The 25,219-nt window shown below is 38.7% G+C and overlaps 1 protein-coding gene across 1 annotated transcript in view; it reads right to left on the bottom strand.

Annotated features, from left to right (window-relative positions):
- The window catches only part of LOC135464205 (pumilio homolog 2-like), a 60,415-nt gene extending 40,282 nt beyond the window's left edge, over positions 1 to 20,133 (bottom strand). The window contains exons 1-4 of the mRNA XM_064741709.1: positions 20,068 to 20,133; positions 19,580 to 19,828; positions 19,289 to 19,351; positions 472 to 607 (exon numbers count right to left, since the gene is read on the bottom strand). Of these exons, the coding sequence (XP_064597779.1) occupies positions 472 to 597 (126 nt within the window). The 5' untranslated portion in view covers positions 598 to 607; positions 19,289 to 19,351; positions 19,580 to 19,828; positions 20,068 to 20,133. The remainder of the gene's footprint in view (positions 1 to 471; positions 608 to 19,288; positions 19,352 to 19,579; positions 19,829 to 20,067) is intronic.
- Positions 20,134 to 25,219: the final 5,086 nt, after the last annotated feature.

The raw sequence follows: 25,219 nt of genomic DNA, 5'->3' as shown, positions 1-25,219 counted from the left end.
AAAATGCTTCATTTGTTTTCTTTCTATACTTAATCAAGGACCAGCCAATATCAAGGAGCACCATTAGATCTCAAACGATACATTCTGAGTCATCCACCTTATAAAGCCACATTATGTAGTATGAAGAATTTCTGATTAGAAAAACTTAAGTGTTGGCATCAAAAGTATAATTTTATGGTCTTTATGTTCTTGTGAAAGTTCATTTTTACATACCAAAGTACATACCATACCATAATACAGTACATCAGAAAATTCCTATTATAATGTTATTTATTTGTTTATTTATTTGCTATGCCGTACTCAAGAATATTTCACTTATACAACGGCGGCCAGCATTATGGTGGGAGGGAAACCGGGCAGAACTTAAGTAATACACAAAGACATTTATTTGCCTCTAAAACTGCACTTTAGAGTACAAAATGTCAGTCATCTACTGTAAGCGATGCGCAAAAATCCATCCAGTGTACTTACCCACAATTCCAGGCGGTGCATCCCAGCTGTTCTCAGGTGGGGCCCACGGACTACCCTGATGAAAAACACCTTTAGAGTTACCTCCCTTGTTGGGGTCCTCTCCGATGTCCCAGATCTTTTTGCCATGTGGACCAATCTGAACAACAGAGATATTTATTTGGTTGGTTTTAAAGCTCTAAGAGAATTTTAACTCATCTATGGGTGGACATAACCGGAGTACAAAAAATAAAAAAACTAAATTTGTTGAAAATACTTCATTGCAAATAAGCTCAGTTTATAATTTCCCAAGCAATCTGTATACAACTGACACCAAACAAGTTTTTGGAACCTCAAAATACACCCATCACAGCCCGATGAATACAAGACAATGCCATCAACACACATGACTGTCACATGACATGAAATACCAAGACATCACAAAAAACAGCTTCAGATCTAGAGGTATTGTGTGGGTCTGTAGATGGAGTGTTAATGCCACAATGGGTACAGACCAACTGATAATACACTAAAACCTTCACATGTGAGGTAAATTTGCAGAAATATACACCCTTCACAGAAATGACAGGCCAGCCAAAATGTGCAAGACATGACCTCTGTAAACAAGGGTAGATGTACTTCCACAGAGTATACAGAGTGTAAGCGACGATCGTTCAGAACACACAACCGCTGTGCCACGAAAACCCAAGACATACCAGAGAAGCCAAAGCTAACTGGCCGCTGAATGAATAGATTTGTGCAGTCTTGAATAATTCACTGTGTTCGCCCAGATAGAAAAGCTTGCCGCTGATAATGTCGTGTTTTCTTAGACACCACCTGCTTTGTTTCTTAGTAAATAGCGTTTCAGGAACATGCGACAACTATTTCACGCTCAACGATTAAGGTAAAACCTCTACAAACATCCTCGAAGACAGTGTCACAAACAATCTGCACAATGTGCATATTAACACCATCGGAAAATTACCCTGGTTCCATGCTGAAAACCGGTTAGCTTTTCTTTGACCTGAAATTGTACATCACCGTTGGCTGAGGACGATATACCTTAGCTGAAGGACAATTTACAAGAGACCTCTAGGGGATGTATATACATATACACACAAAACTCCAGCTCAATACAAGTGCATGTAACATCAGAACATTGCTTGAACTGTTATTGGGAGCGGATATTCAAGGTATGAAATATAAAGCTCCAGCTGTATTTAAACAGGGCTACCTAAAATATGATTTGAAAAATAGTTTGAAAAACTCTTATTGGGAGCCGACATTCAGGGTACAACAAATAAAGTTCCAGCTGTAGTTACACAGGCGAGCTAAAACATGAAAAACAATTCCGAAAAAGTAATATTTCAGACGTCCAAAGCCTGAAGTCAGCACAGGAAGCTACATGTACTTGTATGAAATTGCAAGATTCCTTTCAGCTCTTGCCGCCCTGATATCCAAGTATTTACATCGACCTGTCTTGTATTCCAATCAAGTCTAGTGAAAGAAATTAGGTCAGAAAGCGTCCAATAGTCTCGGGGATAAATTTAAACCCACAGCAATTAACCCCTTACAACTACACAGTTTAACATGATGAATACTGGACCATGGCCAACACATGCAGAACAGGCAGGGCCAAAACCTAGAGTAAATTGTTGGGGCACCTGAACTAATCAAGCGGTATTAAAAATAAAAACTAAAGAAAAATGTGATGGTTTACTAACACAGATGTTTAGTTTTCATACAAATTTCTTTAATTCACAGGCCTAGAAGCACCTAGAAAGCATTATTTCAAGTTGCATTTTATAACATCTCTTTATGCACAGACACTCTCACCGTTAAAGTTTAGGATTAGGGCATTTAAGTTTTTTTTCTAGATAATGGCCATGAAAATTTGGCTTCTCCAATTCTATGAAGAAGGGTGCCCTACTTTGCTTTTGTATAGATACAACATGCTCCTACTTACTTACAACAATATTAACACATTGTTCCCATATACAAAGACTTTCTCCAATTTTTTTTTTTAAATTGTTGAACTCATAAAATTATCCTGCTGCATGAAATAGCAGATAAATTTGCCCTTTCAATTCCAATTCAAACAACCAATTAAATATAAAAACATAGGCTGGTTCTTTCAACAAAATTCATTTGAAATCAGATATGTTTCGTGAGGGAGCCAATTATACACCGTCTGGGCAACGCGTAAGGCCTGGCATTCTGATAGGACCTGCATAATGGAGGCCGCAAGCCAGGAAACCTGGACAGAACTTGCACTTGCTGGGATAATCCGTAATTACCACTGCCTTTCCCGATCCTTCAACAGCAGTCAAAGGCTATCGACCCAATGTGCTAGGATTATAATACAATAACCGGATACCAAGCAAGATTGACTGAGAAATTTTTCTGATATCATTACACAATAACAGTAAGCTTCTACAAAATACTTAAGATAAAATGCACCACTGATCAATATTCAGGTCAATTATATACATGTTCCTGTTTGATCAATAAATTACAGACTGTTTGATCAAAGTGAATCTCCATCCCCATCAGTTAAGTAACAATTCATCTGTCTGAGCACTGGAAGTACGTCGTTGACATGTTTTCATACTTTGATGTTGACACGCAGGCAGCTAACGCTGACAATTCACACGTAGACATTTCCACGTTAAGTGGGTGACAAAAGGAATGTAACAGCTTTCGGATTGAGATAATAGCACCAGAGGCACTGACAAATCGCACCAAAGAAATCTCCCATTTCTACTAAGCAACAGTTAACCCACAAATAAAGTGGACGAAAATCCCTATGACAAGTGATTTAAGCATTTCGACTATGGCCAACACGCTGGCTGAACAATTTACTTATATCTCATTGGTGATAACACACTGGAATCTTTTCCTTTAAGACGGAAGTCAGATTTTTGATTGGTGCAAAACAGAGTAGCTGGAGTAAACCACTGGCCTGTATCAAATACCTGAATCATAGACAGCTACTGAGGGACAAATGAGATTTGACATAAGCCTGCAAAATTCATGTGTTAGAGGCCAGCCTGAGGCAGCAAAAACAACACGGCAGTCAAATTAGCAAGCAAGGCACAGCTGGCTCAAGAATAAATGTACTGAATTGAAATACCTTTGTTTCATTTGTTAAAAAGAGTTTGATTTGTTACAAAGAGTCAGATTCTAATGAAATGAATACTGTCAACAGTTTCCTGCAAATCACATGGCAAGTTACATGCATATGCAGCAAAAAAGCTGCCAAACAAAATAAAAAAAAATAAAAAATAGCACAAACCGGTAATCTCTATCGAAAACAAAAAAATACTGGAGAAACACTATCCAAGGTGAATTCGTGGAAGTGATAAAAATAACACAGCAAGGCCATCAATAAATTAACTCGTGCTGCAAGGGTGTCAAATGGATTACTCAGTACTTCTGCACATTTCTAGGAGATTAACGAAGGAGATGTTGGACGGAAGCACTGCTTAAAAATGATTGTACCATATTAGTCATGTTCTCTGCCTAAGCCTCTGTATAACATTGACAGGACTGACTAATGGAACCCTCAGCACACAATCGGTTTTCTCAGAGGACACCTGCAGAAAAAAAAAAAAAAACACGGTTTGTTCCACTGAGAGGAGTACCAATGATAACCGTGTTCTGATTTCTGGACACACCTTGTTCAATGGGTTTACATGCATACAACCTTGTCCTGAACATTATATGGGAATTGCTTTCATATACATGCGAGATACAGGTATATACATGCGAGATGCAGGTACATGTCACATATACTGCGTTTCACTAAAAGATTGCCATGTAGAAATGCACTTTCAGACTAGTAATCACTGATTCTCAGCTTAATAAAGATAACGAGGGGCCTTTGTTGCTCAGTTGGTTAGTAGCTCGCGCAGCGTGATGACCCAGGAGCCTCTCACCAATGCAGTCGCTGTGAGTTCAAGTCAAACTCACTTCCTCTACAGCCGTACCTGGGGAAGGTCAGTCGGCATCCTGTGGATGGTTGTGGGTTTCCCCCCCGAGCTCTGCTCGGTTTCCTCCCACCATAATGCTCGTCGCCGTCGTGTAAGTGAAATATTCTTGAGTACGGCGGGAAACACAAATCAAATAAATAATCAAGATGACAAACTACCATAAAATCTTCTGTCCTAAATTCTTTAATGTGTAGCCATGCTATTGGTGACCAACCACGTCTATCTGCACTCACTTGACAGAACACTGTCCAGGTCAGTCTCCATGTAACTGAAACACACTACAGCAGGCACAGGGGTACCCGAATGACCCAGGAAGACAGTCCACCACCTTCTTGTAGTGAAGAATCACAACCATGTCTAGAGACACTCACACCTCGACTCATTAATCTTACTGTCCTAGCAAATAAATTCAATCCCTTAAAAATAATTGATTTCTTTTCATTTTGTTTTGTCTCATGTATCTGGAGCCTGGGGGGCATAATAGAGCGAAAGAAAAAAATTAACCACACAAACACTGAAAATACACTTCCTCTTTACAATGAGCTTAAACATCAAAATATAATGTAAAAAAATGAAAACATTCAAAAAATTTATTGTAGCAGTAAAAATTGTACTTACAAACTCCGTAAAAAACATAATCCGACCCATGACTTCCGGGATGGATGAAAAAAAAACAAGAAGTTCACAAATCTCACATTGTCACAGCTTGGCAATCACTACCTGCCACATTTGTCTTGCCACCACCATCTCTGCAGCGTTCTGCTGAGACTCTGCTGGAGGATGGAGCTGTCAGAACCTACCAAACGGCCGTCAGCCAGAAGGAGGGCTGAGTCAGGTTACCATGGAGACCTCAATGAATCTGAGTCAGACAGAGATGAGTAACTGGCAACAGCCCCTACCCGCCGAGGACAAAAGGATGACACGATTTTGTGCTGCTCTTACGCAACGGCCTAGTGGCCTCTCTGGACACCGCATCATTTTCTCTCTCAAAATCTCAACGTCTAAACAATGGAGAAGTAACCACTGTACAAGGCTGCAACAACAGATCTCGTGTTAACGCTGTCCAACGGTCTAGGCTAACCGACAGCTATCCATTTATAACATGAGCCAATTGTTAATCAATTCACCAATACTTTCTATAGGTGATAGTTTTCTAATCGCAACATCCCACGCCAGCAAATTCAATCCAAGCAGCATGACTTTCAACAATGGCAGCCAAAGCATCAGAAATCAATCCCACAATGCCAGCTGGTTTCCAAAAGGAAAAAATCTGCGGCTAAAAGCCTGTGCTAATCATGTTTGCACTATTCCGTGACTACACTGTATGTTCACAGTAACAACCAGGAATTTTCACATTAGTAAAATGCAGATTTGGAAGTATAAATTATGTATTGTAGTCTCATACTGTAGAAGAACCTCAACACTCCCCCCACCTCTCCACTCAAAAATGTTCACTGAGAAAAACTAAAAAGAATTTCACGTTTTATAAATATATTTATTTAGTTGATTGGTGTTTTTTCCGCCGTACAAGAATATTTCACTTATACGACTACAGCCAGCATTATGGTGGGAGGAAACCAGGCAAACCCCGGGGGGAAACCCACGACCATCTGCAGGTTGTTGCCAGACCTTCCAGAGAGGAAGCCAGGAAGAGAGGTCATAGCGTTGTGTTGGGGTGCAAACCTCCTCGGCCATGGCAGCCCCAACACATTTTATAAAATCACAACTTGAGGTATAGAAAGTTTATGTAATGAATCTCATGCCAGCATGTTTAATTTTCTTTAACATGCTGTGAAAATTTACGTATGAACACTGCTTCAATTTGCACGTTTGTGTTTTTTTCTTGGGCAGGAAAAAAGTTATTGACAAACTATTAAATAAGAGTGAGAGATCTGATGAAGGCAAGACCAATATGCAGACAAATTTTAGTTGCTATTCAAGTACTCTAACTGACCATAAATTTTGCCCATGACCATTTTTCCTGATTCTGTTAGTTCTATTGATTTTAGAAAGGTGCTGGGATGTTTGCTTGGAACATGGGAACATATTCTGAGAAAACAATACTTTGTGACATTTATTTGCGTCTGAAAATGCACTTTAGTGGGCGAAATGGATCTACTTTACAGCTGTAATCAGCAACCACACTGTAACTGGCTATGTACACTGTAACCGGCTATGTACACTGTAACCGGCTTATAAATTCAGCAAAGCTTTCAACGAAACATAGTAAAGTTTACTGACACGAATGTTCCTGTATCGAGGTGCGGAAAGAAGTTCACAGCATATAAACTCCTTTAGCAGTGGCAATTGACTTTCTAAATGTTTATTCTTCAGATAATTGCCGAACAGGGCAAACATTATCCCCAAACCATCCCCGAGCATACATACCAGACTAATTGGACGAATCCCTGATGATCTCACATGAATAACAAAAGACCTTGGGACCATCGTATGGCGCCGAATATGGCATTCACAGTTTCAAGCATCAGGTTTCCCGCAAGGAACAGGAGGTGATAAATAACATGGAGATAAACATGCAAAATGCTCATTTGTCCCGATTATTAGTTTCAAGGACTAGAGAACACTGAAATCATAATATCTGAGGGCTACACATATTCAGATTACTTTTCAGAAAGAATTTATTTCTTATGCTAAAATCTTCTTCATGGCCAGACTCACTTGGATTAAATTTGCTTTGCTTCCACCTCCAGTGTTCTAGTCATGTGACCAGAGTGTGCTGATCACTGGCACTGCAAAACCGTAATTCTTAAACCAGAAACTTAAGAACAACCCTAAAAAATCTGGATGTTCAAAAACCCGTCAGGTAAGAAATTGAATCCTTATTTTAGCATCATTCAAAAGTTATTATTTGATGGTTAATCACGAGATGAGCATGATCATTAAAAAGGTAAATTTGCTCATCAATTCACTGACAATTACACAAAACCATTAGTCGAATGAGTCAGGTTCAACATCACAATTCTCACCTTAAGCTTGCTCTATATTTCAGTATGATAATTTTACTAAGTTATTAAGCATGATTTTTTGACATTCATCATTTAAGTTCACTCATCATTTCAGCATGATAATTGGCCATTTGAAATTTCTTAAGAGAAGAGATGATTACTTGGCTATACAGTATTAATTTTGGTGACTCGCTCAATAAAATCTGCTTGGTACAGGTAAGTGTACCTTTCAGCCAAACATTCAAGCCTAAGAATTTGGGTCAGTCAGAAATCATCGCTTCCTCAGAGGACTAAGATGTGAGCAATGCACGTCACCCAGTGCTAAATCAAACTGCCCAACATACCAAGATTATCTCGCCTTCGTAGTCATAGTGATGACCCAAAAGCGGATGTTCCATTAGGTCAAGAAGACAAACATTCAGATTTAATCTCCTGACGGACAAAATCAATATGGTGCCAAATTGTCAGCTCGCAAATAACCCAGTTGACAGAGAAAGGCAAAGGGAGATAACTGTGCTACTCAATTAAAGGAGAGGGATGTGAGGTTCAGGATTGTGATCTCAGGGGTCAAAAAAACACTTATTAAAAAAAATCATTATCACGATGAAATGAGTTTCCGCTGCCATGTAGTCAAATGAATAATACTTTTTGGCTCCTCACTGATACAGTCAAACACAACCGCCCTGCAGGATGGCACGGTTCTGGGGAAAAAATTTATGCTGTGTCACTTTCATGATATCGAATACTTCACATGGAAATATTTTTTTCACAAATGACAAAAGAATGAACATGAAGCATACTTCAGGAAGCCATCATTGCATCCAAAATTTCACACAGATATTTTTTTTTTTACAAATTACACGATATACTTCACAAAATAATCATCATGAAGCAGGCTGCTAAAAACTGTCCATTCCCACTGCAGTCACCTTTCTTGGACACTCTCATAAAACCCATAGTTTTAGGACGTACCATTTCATTCATTTCAACTGCCAACTTATTGTCTTTTAGAATTCCTAATTGTGAGAAATCTGTTTAAATATTCCATCTTTGTCACATTTTTATGTATTCAACTTTTCCGCCATATGTAACAGTGCACTTTTTCCATGTTGCATCTCAGAGAACCAATTTGTTTTTTTTTTTTTTAAGTCATGCACAGGCAAATACAAACTGCAGACTTCTTTAAAATATGTAAAAACTCCAGCCCTCATGTGTCTTTATAACAGATGGAAGGGCTTTCATTATCTTTCTTGGTAAATGGCTACCCTGGAACAGGATGTACAACGGCAAGTAGCAGGCTGCAGTCCCTGTAGCCTGCTACTTTGAATATTCTTACTACTTAAATCAATAGTAATTGTGACAAATTACTTTCAAATCAGCCGTCTACTTTAGAACTCTGACCTCCTACTCAACTTCTGCTTCGGGACCGGTAGATCCAGGATCAATCCTTGATCGAGTCACACTTAAGACTTTAAAAGAGGAGGTTGTAACTTCTTCGCTTGGCGTTCAACATGAAGGGGATAGTGCAACGACTGGTTGACCTGTATCAGTATAATGGCTCGGGCGGGGCGGCTTACTTGCCTTCGGTAAGTCGTCTCAGTGAAGCAGCACTAAATAAAAGAGCGGCGGAAATCCGTCCTGCAACAAGGAGGCACATTACACGTACATGCACCCTAATAATTCCTTCGTCGTCATATGACTGAAAAATTGTTGAGTATGACGTTAAACCCCAAGCACTCACTCCTACTCAACTTCTAAATGAAAACCCTGCTGGAAAATTACACGAATCATTTTAATCAAAATAAGAGCTTTGGTCCACGTAGATGGCTACCTGCTGAAAATTATAGTAACCCAGCAGGCTGGGAGTACATGTAGCTGGAGACTGCCTTCTAGTAAACCCCGCTGGGTAGCACTAGCAGTAGACATCATGTAATAACAATATACATGTATGGAATCAACACAGTTGTGCCTTAAGAAGTGGCTAAAACGGCAGCAAAGTAAATATCATGAAACATGCAACTTGTGAGAATCCTAAATAACTGTTTATGGGTAAATTACCTGAATGTAACATCAACCTTTACCCTTGTAACTGAGCTAAACACACAAGCACTTATTACGGGTTATCCCAGCAACAGACAGTGCTACAGTAATAAATGTGGCCACACATGAACAGTGATGTTAAAGCACTGTGTGAGTGAACCTGGCCACATTGTAGAACATGTTTTGATTGATGGACAGAGCTTCATACAACAACAACAAAAATTGTGACACACACCAGATGGTATCAAATGATACATTGTTTTCACATTCTGTTTTCACTATTTTGCACAATGAGATAGATTTCCTCTTTGCGAACCTTCATATATGTGCAGATAGATTATGGTTTTCCAGTACTGGTAAATCAATATAAGACTGTCATCAGAGCCAATATACATGAGTTAACAAGGCTTGAAATGCTTCTAAAAAATACAACATCCGCAACTCATTGCGCAACCCATTTTCTTTGAAGGACACTAACATTTGAAAATCACGCCCCAGGCATGCACCTCACACGTACACATCCAGCAGAACCAAAGGTAACTTCAAGATGGGGAAATGGATTTGAAGTATTTCACTCATTAATATAATGGATCCAAAAGACAACCACAGGCTTCTTTCTCCAGCTTGAAGTTATAGCTTGGGTAAGTATCTTATAACATGAGTCACATTAAAAACTTGTTCTGGGGGCTCAAATACATTCCGTACCTCATGTCAATAGTGATAAAGGTAATATTTCATTTTTTATTATCTTAATTCCTCAACCTTTTTGCATATGAAAGATCAACTTTCAGTGCAATCTTTTAAAACATTGTAACTGATATTAAAACACCCCCCACCCTCTTCCAATTTTTATTACAAATTTAACCAAATCTCAAGAGCCATATTTTTGGCTGGGAAAAGTCGGCAATCTGCAAATCCGCGGGTAATTCTCATCCCTGCATAATGCAAACCTCTTGTGAGAATACACCTTCTGAGAACATACAACAGTGACATTTTTTGTTAAGTTATCGACAGGTGTGTGAGATACTAATGCAACCGTATTTCCACCATTACATGACTGTGGCCACCCTTCCCTCAACCACACACAGCAAATCAGTTTTGTGTTCATGACTAATGTATGTCCACTATTGCCAATAGGGCAAAGGGAGGGAACTTGAAATAAAGAGATGCCCAGTGCTTCATTCCTGGGTTACCTCCCCTAGGATAACATTTTATGACAAGCATTTCACAGTTACGTCACACAATAAAACGTGTTGTAATCGGATTAATGTCGATTGAAAACTTCTATTACTTTATTATCCAGGTACACTGCCTGTGCAACCAATATTTTGAAATATTCTGAGCGAGTTATGGGGTGTAAAGAACTCATATGAAGAGTTTTATGAAGCTTGCATCTTTACTGACACGAACAAATCACTTCTTCATTTTGATAATAATTGTATGCTTAAGTTACACTGAAAACAAATGGTTTAGTGGTTCAAAAGGTTGAATATTTACAGTAGATTTGTTTAAATTGTGAATTGGTCTAAGTACAGTTGTTTTCAGTGCACACAGATTGTGCACTAGTTTGCACTGTGTGCACGTAACTGTTTTACTTGAATTTGACCCCTGATTGACATGCACAGGAAGTTGATTTGTCTTCCCACATGTGTTAGAGATACAAGCAGCAAGTACTATGGCCAGTGAATAACAACTCACAGCTATTACAATACACTGGAAAGTCAACAAAACATAAAATGGGTCCATTGTTGAAGTTTTCGGTGCACTGCTAAATCACGTAAGCAAGCTATTATTTTCAACCCGTTGGTTTCTTGGGCAACATTTAAAATCATGCCAGCAGTTAAGACATCTATACGACTCAAAACGTCCAAGACGATGATGCAATGTCAACAGATAGAATGAATGAATGAACACATGCTTGGGGTTTAACATCGTACTTAACTTTTAATACTTAATTTTTCAGTCATATAACGACAAGGAGTCATTAGGTGTGTGTACATATACTGTGTCGTCTTGTGGCAGGGCCAGTCCATGCTGCCAATTGTAAGTACTGCAGCCACTGAAGTATCATGCTGAAGACACCAGACATGGCACCCCACCCAGTCACATTATACTGACACTGGGCCAACCAGTCCTGTTTCTTTGCTCTAACCTCTCAGTGCTGCGTGCCAATCGAGGCAGCAACAAGTACCAATTTTTAAAGTCAATGGTAAGACCTGACCTGGGTTTGATCCCAGAGACACTTTGTGGTGAATGCCTTGATCATTAGGCCTCCACAAACAGAAGTTTAGCATCAGAGTGTATAAGCACACCACATTTCCGGTTTCTCTGACAAACTCCAGAGTTACTGAGCACATCAAGGCAAAGTGGATTTGGATGCTTAGGTCTGTTTCTAAAATAGTTTATGTTCTTTTCTTTTACTTATAGGAATTTGCGATTGTTCATGCAAATCTCTTTTTTGCACCATTACCCATACATGTTCATCTATTACAACCACAGGTTTCATACAATCCACTACACCTTCTATACCTCATCACCAATTTTCATTTTTTAAAAAAATCTAAAATATGAAGTAAGGTTCATCATCCAGACAACTAAAAACTACACTTAAAAAATATTTTTATTTATTTTTTTCAAGAATGTTGAAGGTATTCAAATATCACAATTATACGGTGGGCTGTATGAGCCATACTGACTGCATCTAGAAGCTCTTACGTCACATCAACTGTTTTTTTTTGCTGATGTTCACCAAAAGAAAGGAATTTTTGAGAACATTTCAATAATTTTTACTCTTGAGCAGAGTCCTTCCAACATTTAATAAAGTGATTATAGTATAAGAAAAATTCCTGTGACATCTGAATTCCTAAACTATGACAGGATGGTCCATAAAGCCCACCTTAAGCCTAACACGCACGGACAACATTTGTAGTCGAAAATCAAATTTTCAGATGCCCTGATGTCAAATGATCAGGAATACTGGTTACCCACTCATAAGCAACATTTGGTGTCCAGTTTTTAAGATTCCAGCGACAAAAAAATGGTCACATGATACATTCAAGCGCACATGATCCCAAAATGTTCTGTCACAGCTTCTATGTAGCACGTTCTCACATAACATTTCCATAGACACAAACTGGTTGAAGTTGACTACAATGATGTAAAAGATCCGGAGTGCCTGCACACAAGTAAATTTTGAGGCTTTTTAGTTGACTGAATCAAGAAATCTTGTTTATGACAAAAAATGTTGCCAGTGCATGGTTTTAGAATTCAACCATGTGCATTACTTTAACTCTCTTCACGAAAAACTGAAGAAATACATTAAAGTATATTTATGTATACCCTACTTCTAAAATTTGGGACACCTGGTGTGCTGATTCTAGCCAACATGTATGTAACTCAAGCAGGAATACTCAGCTTCTCTTTTCTCACATGGTTAGACCATCTAAAGAAAAATATACTCATATTTTTACTTTTCCACAAGGGTGGTAAACCAATGTAATTTTCTACTGTCAACACTTATATCTGTCCCAAATTTTAGAGCTCACTCGTAGCAAACCCATGAAAGCAAAACATTAAATCAATGCATAAAATAATATACACACTGAGCATCCACCATGGACCATCAACCACGAGAATTTACAGGTGTGTAAACCTCCGTTCAGTACTCTCTTTTTAAGATGCTACCCCTAACATTTACAATAAAATCAATTCTAATACACAATACACTCAGTCATGAATTTTGTAATTTACGGTAATTAATATGCACACAGAATACCAGTGATGGAACATTCCCCCCCTCCTCCCCCCCCCCCCCTCCTCATGTTAATCTGCTCTACATGATGTGACCAAAACCGGAGCTCAATACAAGCAGTTCTTTTTAAGACACCACCCTGTAGCATTTACTTTAACATTGTTTTCCCTGGATGCCAACACCAACACTTAGGGTATGACGTAAGTTTCAAATATACATGCGATCTATGGCAAACTTTTCATAGAAAAATTTTCATCTGTTCCTGTTTAAACTCATTGTGATGCAATCAGTGAAACTATAATTTGGTCATTTGATCTCAAATCATGCTGTAAGGGTTTTGCCATCGATATGTGAACTAAAAAAAACATACGTTCAGCGTTGCCCAGTTTTGGTACTCCAGACATAAATATTCGGATCATATACGTAATAAGATTTTGACAGAAAGCTTTAAACACATTAGGCTGCTATCACAAGATGTAGATTCCATCTTAGCCCAGGTTCTGTACGTAAAATGTTTACTTCCAATACCAGAATAGTTTGTTTCTTTTTTTCTAATAAACCCAAAAAGGTTTTCTGGGAATTTTTGAACAGCCCTTCATTATGCAGACCTTTTTTGCAGAACATAAATTGCCTGGCAATTTAACCGATAACAGCAACAAGGCTGGAGTCACCATCTACAATGTACACTAAATGGTCTAAAGTTTTGTCCACAAACATGCAATTATTCTAGCAAATAAATGTCACAAAATATATTACTTGGTGCTGAAACTAACATCTTTCCGGTAGATTATCATCACGTTTCAAGCAAACATGAAAACACCTATCTAAATTCAATACAACTTTCTGAATCAGGAAAAATGGGCAAGTTAGTCATGGGCGAAATTTATAGTCATTTAGGGTATACCAAAAATTCATCGCAGCACACTGGAATATATACAGAGGCGGTAAAAGTATAAAAAACAAAATCACCAGGTTAAATCAAGATTCTGGAACCTTATGTTGCGCTTTTTATCCAGGCAATAATTATCAGGGAGCATAATGTCAGTCTAGGAAAAGCCAGCATGCCTCCATCTTCGCCCCCAACTTAAGATTAAAAAAAAACAGAAAGATGCAAACAGGAAGCCACATTCATGTACACCTCATGAAAACCTACACAACTAAATTATCAGCAATTTAATATTTTTAAGACGGAATATGTCCAACTGCCCTGGAAGCTGAAGATAGGTCGCTCACAATTTGACGATTGGCGACATTCTGTCCACAATATTGTCACCGAGAAATGATGTCCATATACAGTAATCCACTTTCTCACAAGACATACACCGTGTTCACATAAATTAAGGTGAATAAAACTGCAGGACTGTTCCAAGACTCCTCTAGGGCACATAAATAAATTTCCATGACCAAAAGTGATATTTCAAGAATAAAAAGACAATATCAAGAGGGCAAAAGTGAGGTAATTAATATGTAATTAACTACAACTGCCATAGCACATGAAGTGGTCTCCACTTTCTAATGGAATGCAAAAATGGTTTCAATCTGCGGGCATGCTAAAATACTCAAGATAATTTGCTTGAAATCAATATTTTTTTCAAAGCAAGGTTTCAAAATATCTTAAGAATTTTTCTTGGGCTGTAAAAGAAAATATCCAAAATTAAACATTTTCAGGGCTGGGAAATAATTTCTCCAAAATTCGAGATAAATATGATTTTACAGGAGGAATAGGAAGGAATGAAGTCCTGTACATTACATAACACAGCTTCCTCATCCAAGAAGTGATGGGTTTGCTTTCTTGATATATCCTTTTGAAAGCAGAATAATGACTCAACATTGAGTGGGTACTTAGAAAGCTTTAGTAACACCCCAGAAATGTCAAAAACTAGCTCTACATGTATGTTTGGTTTCATTTTGACAAGGATTTAATTTACAGATAGTTTGGGAGTTGATTTTGACAGCTGTATTACACAGCTTGCCACCTAAAATGGACAAGTCCAAAATTCTTTGACGTGTTTCAAGATACCCACTGAGCAGTCTAGACAATGGATCCTTGATCAACGATAGTTTGGGTATTCCGTGCACTGCACCAATACTCCATCCACGAGACAATACGCAATCAACAACTAAAGTGGCCCTTGTACCAGTTAGAAATGCTTCCCAACAGACCTAAATTGGTACGTCAATCACACTGACGTCTATTAAGAATCTGACATCGTGTAAAAATATATCACAGTTTTATTTCAGCATTCCAATCTCAGAACAGCTCAGCACGCAAAGGTGGACAACAATGTTATTTTGAAAGCTAACTTTTGAGTGAAGTAGAAGAATGAAGAGTCAGATAATTTTAAAAATGACAAGAAACTGACGCTGTGATTGCAAGGGTTTTTTTTTCACCACCTATACGTCAACCACACGTGCTGCGAGCGAAAACAATAGGCACACATATTTATTGAAGACTGACACATGTGAGTAGTGCACAAAAGCGATATATCATGGGATTACCGCTCATATACGCCGAAGAATTGGGTAAAAATTGTCCAGAAGACCACGAAGCCGTCAGCGAATGTAATTCACTTGACTTTTGTCAATCACACAGAAGTGTTTTCTTGTGTTTCCATTATGACGAATAAGTTGGTGGAAGGCTCTGTTCTCGTACATATTTTACTATGGACAGTTTCTCGGCTGTGAACTAGACCTTACCTAATATTAAAAGTTCAGAGCCGATTTCTTGGCTACTTTTGGCAGTGCACTGCTTAATGTTAGAATTGGCAATCGTAAACAACTTGAACCAACTGTCTATGGTTAATATTGGTTAATAGTAATGGGCATAATTAAAGGTTTCTTAATTCAATGGATATGGTGCAATGCCGTTTCAGCATAACTACAGCCGTATTGTAGCGACTTTGAGAGTTCTTAATACTGTTCTTACCAACTAAAACATTCTGCGTACACGTGCAACCAATTCTCCGGTACTGAAGATAACACTGTATCTTTCACTTAAAATCTTTGATCTGCAGTAAAGCAAACATTTATTACTGCACTTCAACACAACCTGCTATTTAACACCTCACCAGGGGCATATTCTTTTGCTTGACTGCATGCTTGCAATTTAACGTCGCCTTCAACATTACAAGCATCTTGAAAAAGTCGCTTACAACACAACAGAAATACTGGGACTGATGGAGTAAATCGCCATTTCAGTATTATCTTTCCTGGAAGGGAAGTGTGGCAGTGGGAAGTATAAATTTACACTGCACTTATAAATGTCAGAATCAACTGTTAATATTAATGCTCATTATTATTAATTTCATTCCAGATTGTTTTCACATCCATTTTACTGAAGGTTAAAATGCCTAACCGTCAAGTGTACGTCTCTGGTTTATAAAAGTGCACATTTTTATTGTAGTTTTATATCAAAATATAAAAAAAGTCAGGAGTTACAAAATTCATTGCAATAATTCAATTATAATCATTTCAATAATTTTAAGAATTTAAATGATTTCTGCTCTAGCAGAACTTTAAAGGACAAGACGGCACCTGACTAAAACATATTTCAAACAAAAGCAGGACAGTCAACCTTCCTAAAAAGTTTCATACTTTATTATTTTCTCAAATAACATGTACAGCAAAATGACAATACTGCACAAATGGCAGGCATGAATGAAGGAAACCATCCTGAGAATTTTATTAAATCAAATCCATTGCTATCAGGTTGCGCGGCATAAGCTGTGACCTAGCCATTACCCATTCACTCCATGAAGTGGCATATGATAACTTAGAACTACTGCATAAGATATCATTTTCAGATCGTTTACGATGATTTATCCACATGTAGCCAAAGGGCCATTTAACACAGTGTTGTGGGACAAGTCTATCTCAGTTACAGCCCACCCCACATGTAAAATAAGTTGATTTACCAGATGTGTAATATTCAACAACAGTATCACAATTATGTCAGACAGCAGCATACCATCTCAGCCCAAGCCGCATCCATCTCCCCAGTAAACCTTAGGCATACTTAGACTTGCTGTTCAAATTATACAATTTCACAATGATACCCCATTTATTGTCATTCATGTTAGTGTTTAGTCAGCTGCAATTGCTAAATAACAAATGTCAGTCAGTGAAGTATCCATTAGGGATGCCGAAGGTTTATCATACAACACTAAAAATTAATTATATTTTATATCATATTTTTTCCCTGAATTTATTAGAACTGATGAATTTAAATTTTGTACTGTCTTTCTTGCATATATGGGATATTTTCTGTTTTCTTTTATAAAATACGGTAAATTATTGGAACGCCATGTTTAAGCAGAGGTACTTTCCCTGATGTCTGCGACAACTAGGTCAGCACTGCCCTGATCTTACAAACCACCACTACAAAATTAAAGCATAAAATCCAGTGACAGTCGAACGCCTAGATCAGTGGTGCTTGGACTTATTTCCATTTGTGTCAGAATTGAGCATGAATCCAATTGTACAACAATCCTACAGCCATTTTGTAAACAATTAATAAGGAACAAAATCTCCAGTACTTCCTGTCAATAATGGAGACGCACTGAAACTGTGACAAGATGAAAGTTTCACTAAACTTTTACTGGGTTGAAAAAAAATCTGGAAAAATATTTAATCCTGATTTAAGATACTTTGAATGGTAGTTTTTCAGTGGACATAAACATTAGTCAGGTGCCGTCTTCACTTAACTTGCACGTTAAACTGAAGTTTACCACGTATTGAAGATATTCCCAGAATATTAAACAAAGATATAAATTCTAGGTCTTTATGAAGTAAGCTGAAGATAGAAAATGTTTTTTCTTTTAATAAATAGTATTTCTTTAACGTTTCATACCATATAAGTTGAAACATACGTTAACATATGCATATTCATGATGTGAATATTGTTTTCCACTGAAATAACTTGCCAAATGCAAAACTTTCCACAACGTATTCCATGTGCTGTTTTAAACAGAATTTTTTGCTTACAAGACTGAGGTAAATTTAGGAAGCATTTATTAAACAAATGTATCAAAATGTCTTTTTTGCTGTCCAACACATTCTACCCAAATAAAAAAAAATGATGTTCTTCTTGACAAAATTTGCCCAAAAATTGCCAAAGATAACTGCAATACTTTACTGCAAACTTAATCTAACATTTCGCAGAAATTGTGAGGTCCGTTATTCTGCTTGACAGTCTTCAGATAATTGCAAATTTGATCAGTAACATAGCAATTGACAGCCAGCTGATCAAAACATAGAGACGTGACGAAAGATCAACCACGCATGTGCATCAAGCAACAACCCAATTTAGGTCACGATGTCAACACGGCGTGTGAGCGTAAGTCACAACTGAGAATTATCTTGGATTTACTGGCCTTTAACGGCCACAGAATGTGACCAAAAATTGCCAGAGGAACAGAGAATGTCTTGCTGAACATAACTTTTGGATTTTTGCCCGAGTAAATGTATATATTGGTTCATTTTGCATGGATTTTTGTGGCACAGAGCTTCTACGAGCTGTTTAAAGCTGTTTTTAAATACCACTATTTTCATCCCCTGGCTGTGATCTATGCTTAACCCCATATTAAAAGATCACAGCCGAGATCCTTGGCTACAGTTGCAGTACACTCATACGAGAGTGTGTGTTAACAAATATTTACCATGCAGATAAAAAGGTACATGTGCCTGGTGACAAAATTTTCAAATGATACTGCACCTTAATTACTAACTTTGCACAATCTACTTTCATTTTCAGCCTATAGTTAGTAGATCAGAAACTCTGTCAATTACTTTGTATTGACACTGAAAAAGTAGGGCTGGGGCTTTTATCACGTATCATTTAAGATAACAGACCTTGTCTGCGACCAGCAGAGGTAATGGACATTTGCTTGACCCGATAGCCTGTTTAATGTTTGTTTTGGAAGTGGGGTCAGTGCACCGGAAACTCAGTTTAAGCCCCTGGCCACCATATTCCTTTCTTTGTTGGCCGCTGTCAATGTGGGGCTTTTGTTTGCTCAAGAGCTCTGCCAAAATTCCGTCTAAGAACGACACAGGAGAACGGAAGAAAAAAAAAAGCTGAAAACTGAGCTACTCACGTCTCGTCCAACAGACAGTCCTTGAAAGTCTCTCTCCAAATCGTTAACACCTACATTTCGAGCCTGAAACAGGAAAACGTTGTAGGTTCTTTTTAAAAACAACACAGGAGAAAGAACTGAAAAACATGGGCCTAGTTAACACAGCTAATTTATGCACACAGCCATGTGCAACAGTTTACTGTGTCAACTCAACTTCACTGGGTGCGGTGACGTGAGTTAATCAAACTCAGCAAAACAGACCGCCATGAAAACAAACCGAGGCATTAAATCGAGAAATCAAACCGCATTTACCTGTTCGATCATGCTGTCATCGCCTACAGCCCATCGCTTAGTGCTGTAGCTACTTAATTCGGCGTCCGTTTGAGGCCTCTGGAAAAAGTAGCCGACCATCGCATCGTCTTGGGAACGTGTCCCCATGTTATGCTGACGAGGGCCTCCTACCGTTTCCTGTCCATTCGCCAGCATCGCCTGCCTGTTGTCCCAACCTACTTCACTCATATTGAGAACGGGCATGGACTGTGCGTTCTATTTACATGCTACCTAAAATGAGAAAACTTTCGGCCTTACTGCATGTTACCCAAACACAGTCATCCATTTTCAAGGAGCCCCCAAACAATAATAATATGGCGGGAGTTAAGACAGGAAGGGATACATGGTGACCTACTTATAAGAATCCAAAATCGGGAGGTGCAGATGCTCTAATATCCCCATCACTGACACAAATAAACAAAATAAATACGTAGCGCGGTATATTTAGAGATAAAACACGAATAACCTACCGCGATGGCATCAGATAAATTTGACCCTCAGGATCCCTCTCACAACATGGCGTACGACATTTTTCTCCTCGCAAAGAATTCTGGGTACCATGTGCAACCCACCATATGACGTCATCCAGTGGGGATTTTGATAACAGACCATGCAGTTCAGTACATGTGGGCCTCATAATTTTAAGTTTGCATACTTTGGCTGTTGTTTAAGTAATTGAAATTTTCAGAAACAGTGAGCAGAGCAGTTATGTATAAGAGACTCAAGTCCTCGCCTTGCGTGCAGTGTTCCTGCTACGATACCTCTGATCAATAAAATGCATATATATATGGGCCTTTAGGCGACATTCGATTGACCCTTGTGCAAATTGGTATGGATTAACATAAAACGAAACGGGGTGTTAATGAGAGTAACTTTTCACATTAACAGATGTATAACCAGGATATTGAGACGGGTACATTCATTGTAGCTAATAGTATACAGATCGGATATCTTGATCTACCAGCCACATTCCTAAATAATAGGCCTATTACTGGTTCCTCGTTTGGCCTCGCGTGGAAAATGTGTTGATATTTTTTTTCTGATATTTTTGACAGGAAATAGGGTACGGTATGCACGGAAATGCTGTGACACGAGGACGGTATATAGGCTGCAACCAGTAATATAGGCCACGCTGTCATTCAATAGTTTTCACGCTAGTCGCAGTATGCAGGTTATGGGCCATATGTGGCCCTATTTCTTATCCCCAACCCGTCGTTATCATGAATGTTGTTGAAGATTGTTTTTTTATTTATATTTTTTGTCACGAAAGTTGACGATAAAAGTAAAAACGTTCAACCTCAAATGTAAAAACCAAAGCTAATTTTAAGTGTAAAAACCAAAAAGTCGAAAATTCGATTTAATTCTGACGAACTCTCTGTCGTCTTACGCTGTAATCAATGTTTCCAGCTTTCACTAAAACTTAATTTAATGCATGCTATGTAAAGAATGTTATACAAATTTTTTTCGTGATTGACAACCCTATAGCGCAAGAAAACATATAACTCTAAATGTTTATGCACACTGAGTAAACTGGAGATTGATCTTAAAACCTATAAGTACGTGGGAAGGTCTGCCAGCAACCTGCGGATGGTCGTGAGTTTTCCCAGGCTTCTGCCCGGTTTCCTCCTACCATAATGCTGGCCGCCGTCGTATAAGTGAAATATTCTTGAGTACGGCGTAAAACACCAATCAAATAAATAAATAAATAAATAAATAAAACCTATAAAGTTAATGCTTTAATTTTATGACGTTGCACAGAATGTATAAAGTTATATATAGTTTTCATTTCTAGCGCTGGTTTAACATTTAGCCATATGGATTTTACATCTATATAGAGTCCTTTTATGTTTAACATTGTAAGTATTTCACATTTTGCCTTAGTTTTTACATACTTGTAGCATCGATTTACATTATAACAACGGAGCCTAGCTGCATAGCCTATAAGCGGTCTATAGACCTTTCCGAACTGCCAATCAATTACTCGCAATTGGCCAATCATAATCAACACTGTTGCAAGTAGGGCAACCGGATGTTCCACACATTGGCTGCAAATGTTCAATTGTTCTGTCACGTCTTGACGCCACAATGACTTTCACCGGGAATGGAATGAAAAGTAACGTTGTCACTTTAATGGATGGTGGGATTATGGATGTGGTGTATCCATCCATTAATGGGAAGACTGTCCACAGTTGTGAACTTATTTGTTCTTCCCTTTATTAAGTCAAAATTAGCGGGGTGCGTGTGCACATATATGAAGTACATACGCACTGAACCGTCACAGAAGAAAAGGCAGCGTTCTACTGTCATTTGGACCGCCTGTGTAGCTATTCGTCGAGTCTCCCATTGCTGAACGACCAAGCATGAGCTAGCAGTCAGGAGGGTGTAGTCCTAGCTCCATGTATAGCCTCACTAAAAAGACCCTGGGGCGTTTCCAGAAACAAAAATTTTATACACACTCCTTCAAAGAAATAAAAGTGTGATACATTTATTTTAACGTAATCATTATTATAGATGCGCTCAATTTTAATGGGGTCGAAAAATAAGCATTTATATGGAACTTTACATTTTGACATCAGTTAAAACGTGTTGCGTCTAATCGGCATCGTGCATTGGCCCGATAACGAATGCAAACCCGAAGGTATTTGTCACCTTCGAGTCAAACGTTTTCGAACATAAATGCGAACAGAATTTTCGGATTTGTTTTTTACAACGAGAATCTCTGGAGAGTTAAGACAACAAATAATATAGGGTTAGTTATTTCCGAAGAGAAGTGGAAAGAGAAAACGCGCTCGATAATTCTGTCAATCATCTTTTAAGATGGAGTTCTTACTAGGAAATAAAAATAAATATTCCGGTGACAAACTGAGGCATGGTCCATGATGGTATGTCAGAGCTCGTTAATCTACTTATATCTGTTGAGAACAGACCGACCTTAGGGATAAACTATCAGAGTCAGGACAACCAGGACCTAAATAGGTTGGTATGAACGACTTAAAAACAAACGGTGGATGAAGTGCGACAATAGGTTGCTAAGCATTGGCCAAGCATCTTACCCGAGAGGAAAGTAACATGAGTTAGGACAACCAGAAACATACAGATCAGTATGAACTGCCAAATACGAACAAAGCGGTGAATGAAATGCGACAATGGGTTTCTAAGCTTGGGCAATGTATCTTACCTGAGGGAAAATGACCATAAGATAGGACAACCAGGAACATATAGATCAGCATGAACTGCCAAATACGAAGAAAGCGGTGAATGAAGTGCGACAATGGGTTTCTAAGATTGGACAATGCATCTCACCTGAGGGAAAAGTACCATAAGATAGGACAACCAGGAACATATAGATCAGTATGAACTGCCAGATACGAACAAAGCGGTGAATGAAGTGCGACAATGGGTTTCTAAGCTTGGGCAATGTATCTTACCTGAGGGAAAAGTACCATAAGATAGGACAACCAGGAACATATAGATCAGTATGAACTGCCAAATACGAACAAAGCGGTGAATGAAGTGCGACAATGGGTTTCTAAGCTTGGACAATGTATCTTACCTGAGGGAAAATGACCATAAGATAGGACAACCAGCAACATATAGATCAGTATGAGCTGCCAGATACGAACAAAGCGGTGAATGAAGTGCGACAATGGGTTTCTAAGCTTGGGCAATGTATCTTACCTGAGAGAAAAGTACCATAAGATAGGACAACCAGGAACATATAGATCAGTATGAACTGCCATACACTAACAAAGCAGTGAATGAAGTGTGACAATAGATTTCTAAGCATTGACCATGCATCTTACCCGAGAGGAAAGTAACATGAGTTAGGACAACCAGCAACATACAGATCAGTATGAACTGCCAAATACGAACAAAGCGGTGAATGAAGTGCGACAATGGGTTTCTAAGCACTGACCATGTATCTTACCCGAGAGGAAAGTATCATGAGCTAGGACAACCAGCAACATCTAGGTCAGCATGAACTCCCAAATACGAACAAAGGGATGAATGAAATGCGACAATAGATTTCTAAGCTTGGGCCATGCATCTTACCCGAGAGCAAAGCAACATGAGCTAGGACAACCAGGAACATACAGATCAGTATGAACTGCCAAATACGAACGAAACGGTGAATGAAATGCGACAATAGGTTTCTAAGCATTGACCATGCATCTTACCCGAGAGGAAAATACCATTAGATAGGACAACCAGACACATACAAATCAGTGTGAACTGCCAAATACGAACAAAGCGGTGAATGAAGTGCGGCAATAGGTTTCTAAGCATTGACCATGTATCTTACCCGAGAGGAAAGTACCTTGAGCTAGGACAACCAGCAACATACACATCAGTATGAACTGCCAAATACGAACAAAGCGGTGAATGAAATGCGACAATAGGTCTCTAAGCATTGACCATGTATCTTACCCGAGAGGAAAGTACCGGGAGCTAGGACAACCAGCAACATACAGATCAGTATGAACTGCCAAATACGAACGAAGCGGTGAATGAAATGCGACAATAGATTTCTAAGCATTGACCATGCATCTTACCCGAGAGAAAAATACCATTAGATAGGACAACCAGACACATACAAATCAGTGTGAACTGCCAAATACGAACAAAGCGGTGAATGAAGTGCGGCAATAGGTTTCTAAGCATTGACCATGTATCTTACCCGAGAGGAAAGTACCTTGAGCTAGGACAACCAGCAACATACACATCAGTATGAACTGCCAAATACGAACAAAGCGGTGAATGAAAAGCGACAATAGGTCTCTAAGCATTGACCATGTATCTTACCCGAGACGAAAGTACCGGGAGCTAGGACAACCAGCAACATACAGATCAGTATGAACTGCCAAATACGAACAAAGGGGTGAATGAAATGCGACAATAGATTTTTAGGCATTGACCATGAATCTTACCCGAGAGGAAAGTATCATGAGCTAGGACAACCAGCAACATATAGATCAGCATGAACTGTCATAAACGAACAAAGCGGTGAATGAAGTGCGACAATGGGTTTCTAAGCTTGGGCAATGTATCTTACCTGAGAGAAAAGTACCATAAGATAGGACAACCAGGAACATATAGATCAGCATGAACTGCCAAATACGAACAAAGCAGTGAATGAAGTGCGACAATAGGTTTCTAAGCAATGGCCATGCATCTTACCCGAGAGGAAAGTACCATTAGACAGGACAACTAGAAACATGTAGATCAGTATGAACTGCCAAATACGAACAAAGCGGTGAATGAAATGCGACAATAGATTTTTAAGCAATGGCCATGCATCTTACCCGAGAGGAAAGTACCATTAGATAGGACAACCAGAAACATACAGATCAGTATGAACTGCCAAATACGAACAAAGCGGTGAATGAAATGCGACAATAGGTTTCTAAGCACTGACCATGCATCTTACCCGAGAGGAAAGTACCATTAGATAGGAAACCAGCAACATACACATCAGTATGAACTGCCAAATACGAACAAAGGGGTGAATGAAGTGCGACAATAGGTTTCTAAGCATTGACCATGAATCTTACCCGAGAGGAAAGTATCATGAGCTGGAACATATAGATCAGTATGAACTGCCAAATACGAACAAAGGGGTGA

This window comes from Liolophura sinensis, chromosome 3 (assembly GCF_032854445.1).
Source record: "Liolophura sinensis isolate JHLJ2023 chromosome 3, CUHK_Ljap_v2, whole genome shotgun sequence".
In the NCBI taxonomy this organism is placed as follows: domain Eukaryota; kingdom Metazoa; phylum Mollusca; class Polyplacophora; order Chitonida; family Chitonidae; genus Liolophura; species Liolophura sinensis.
The sequence above is the reverse complement of the archived record's forward strand: the minus strand, read 5'-3'. Positions and strand labels throughout refer to the sequence as shown.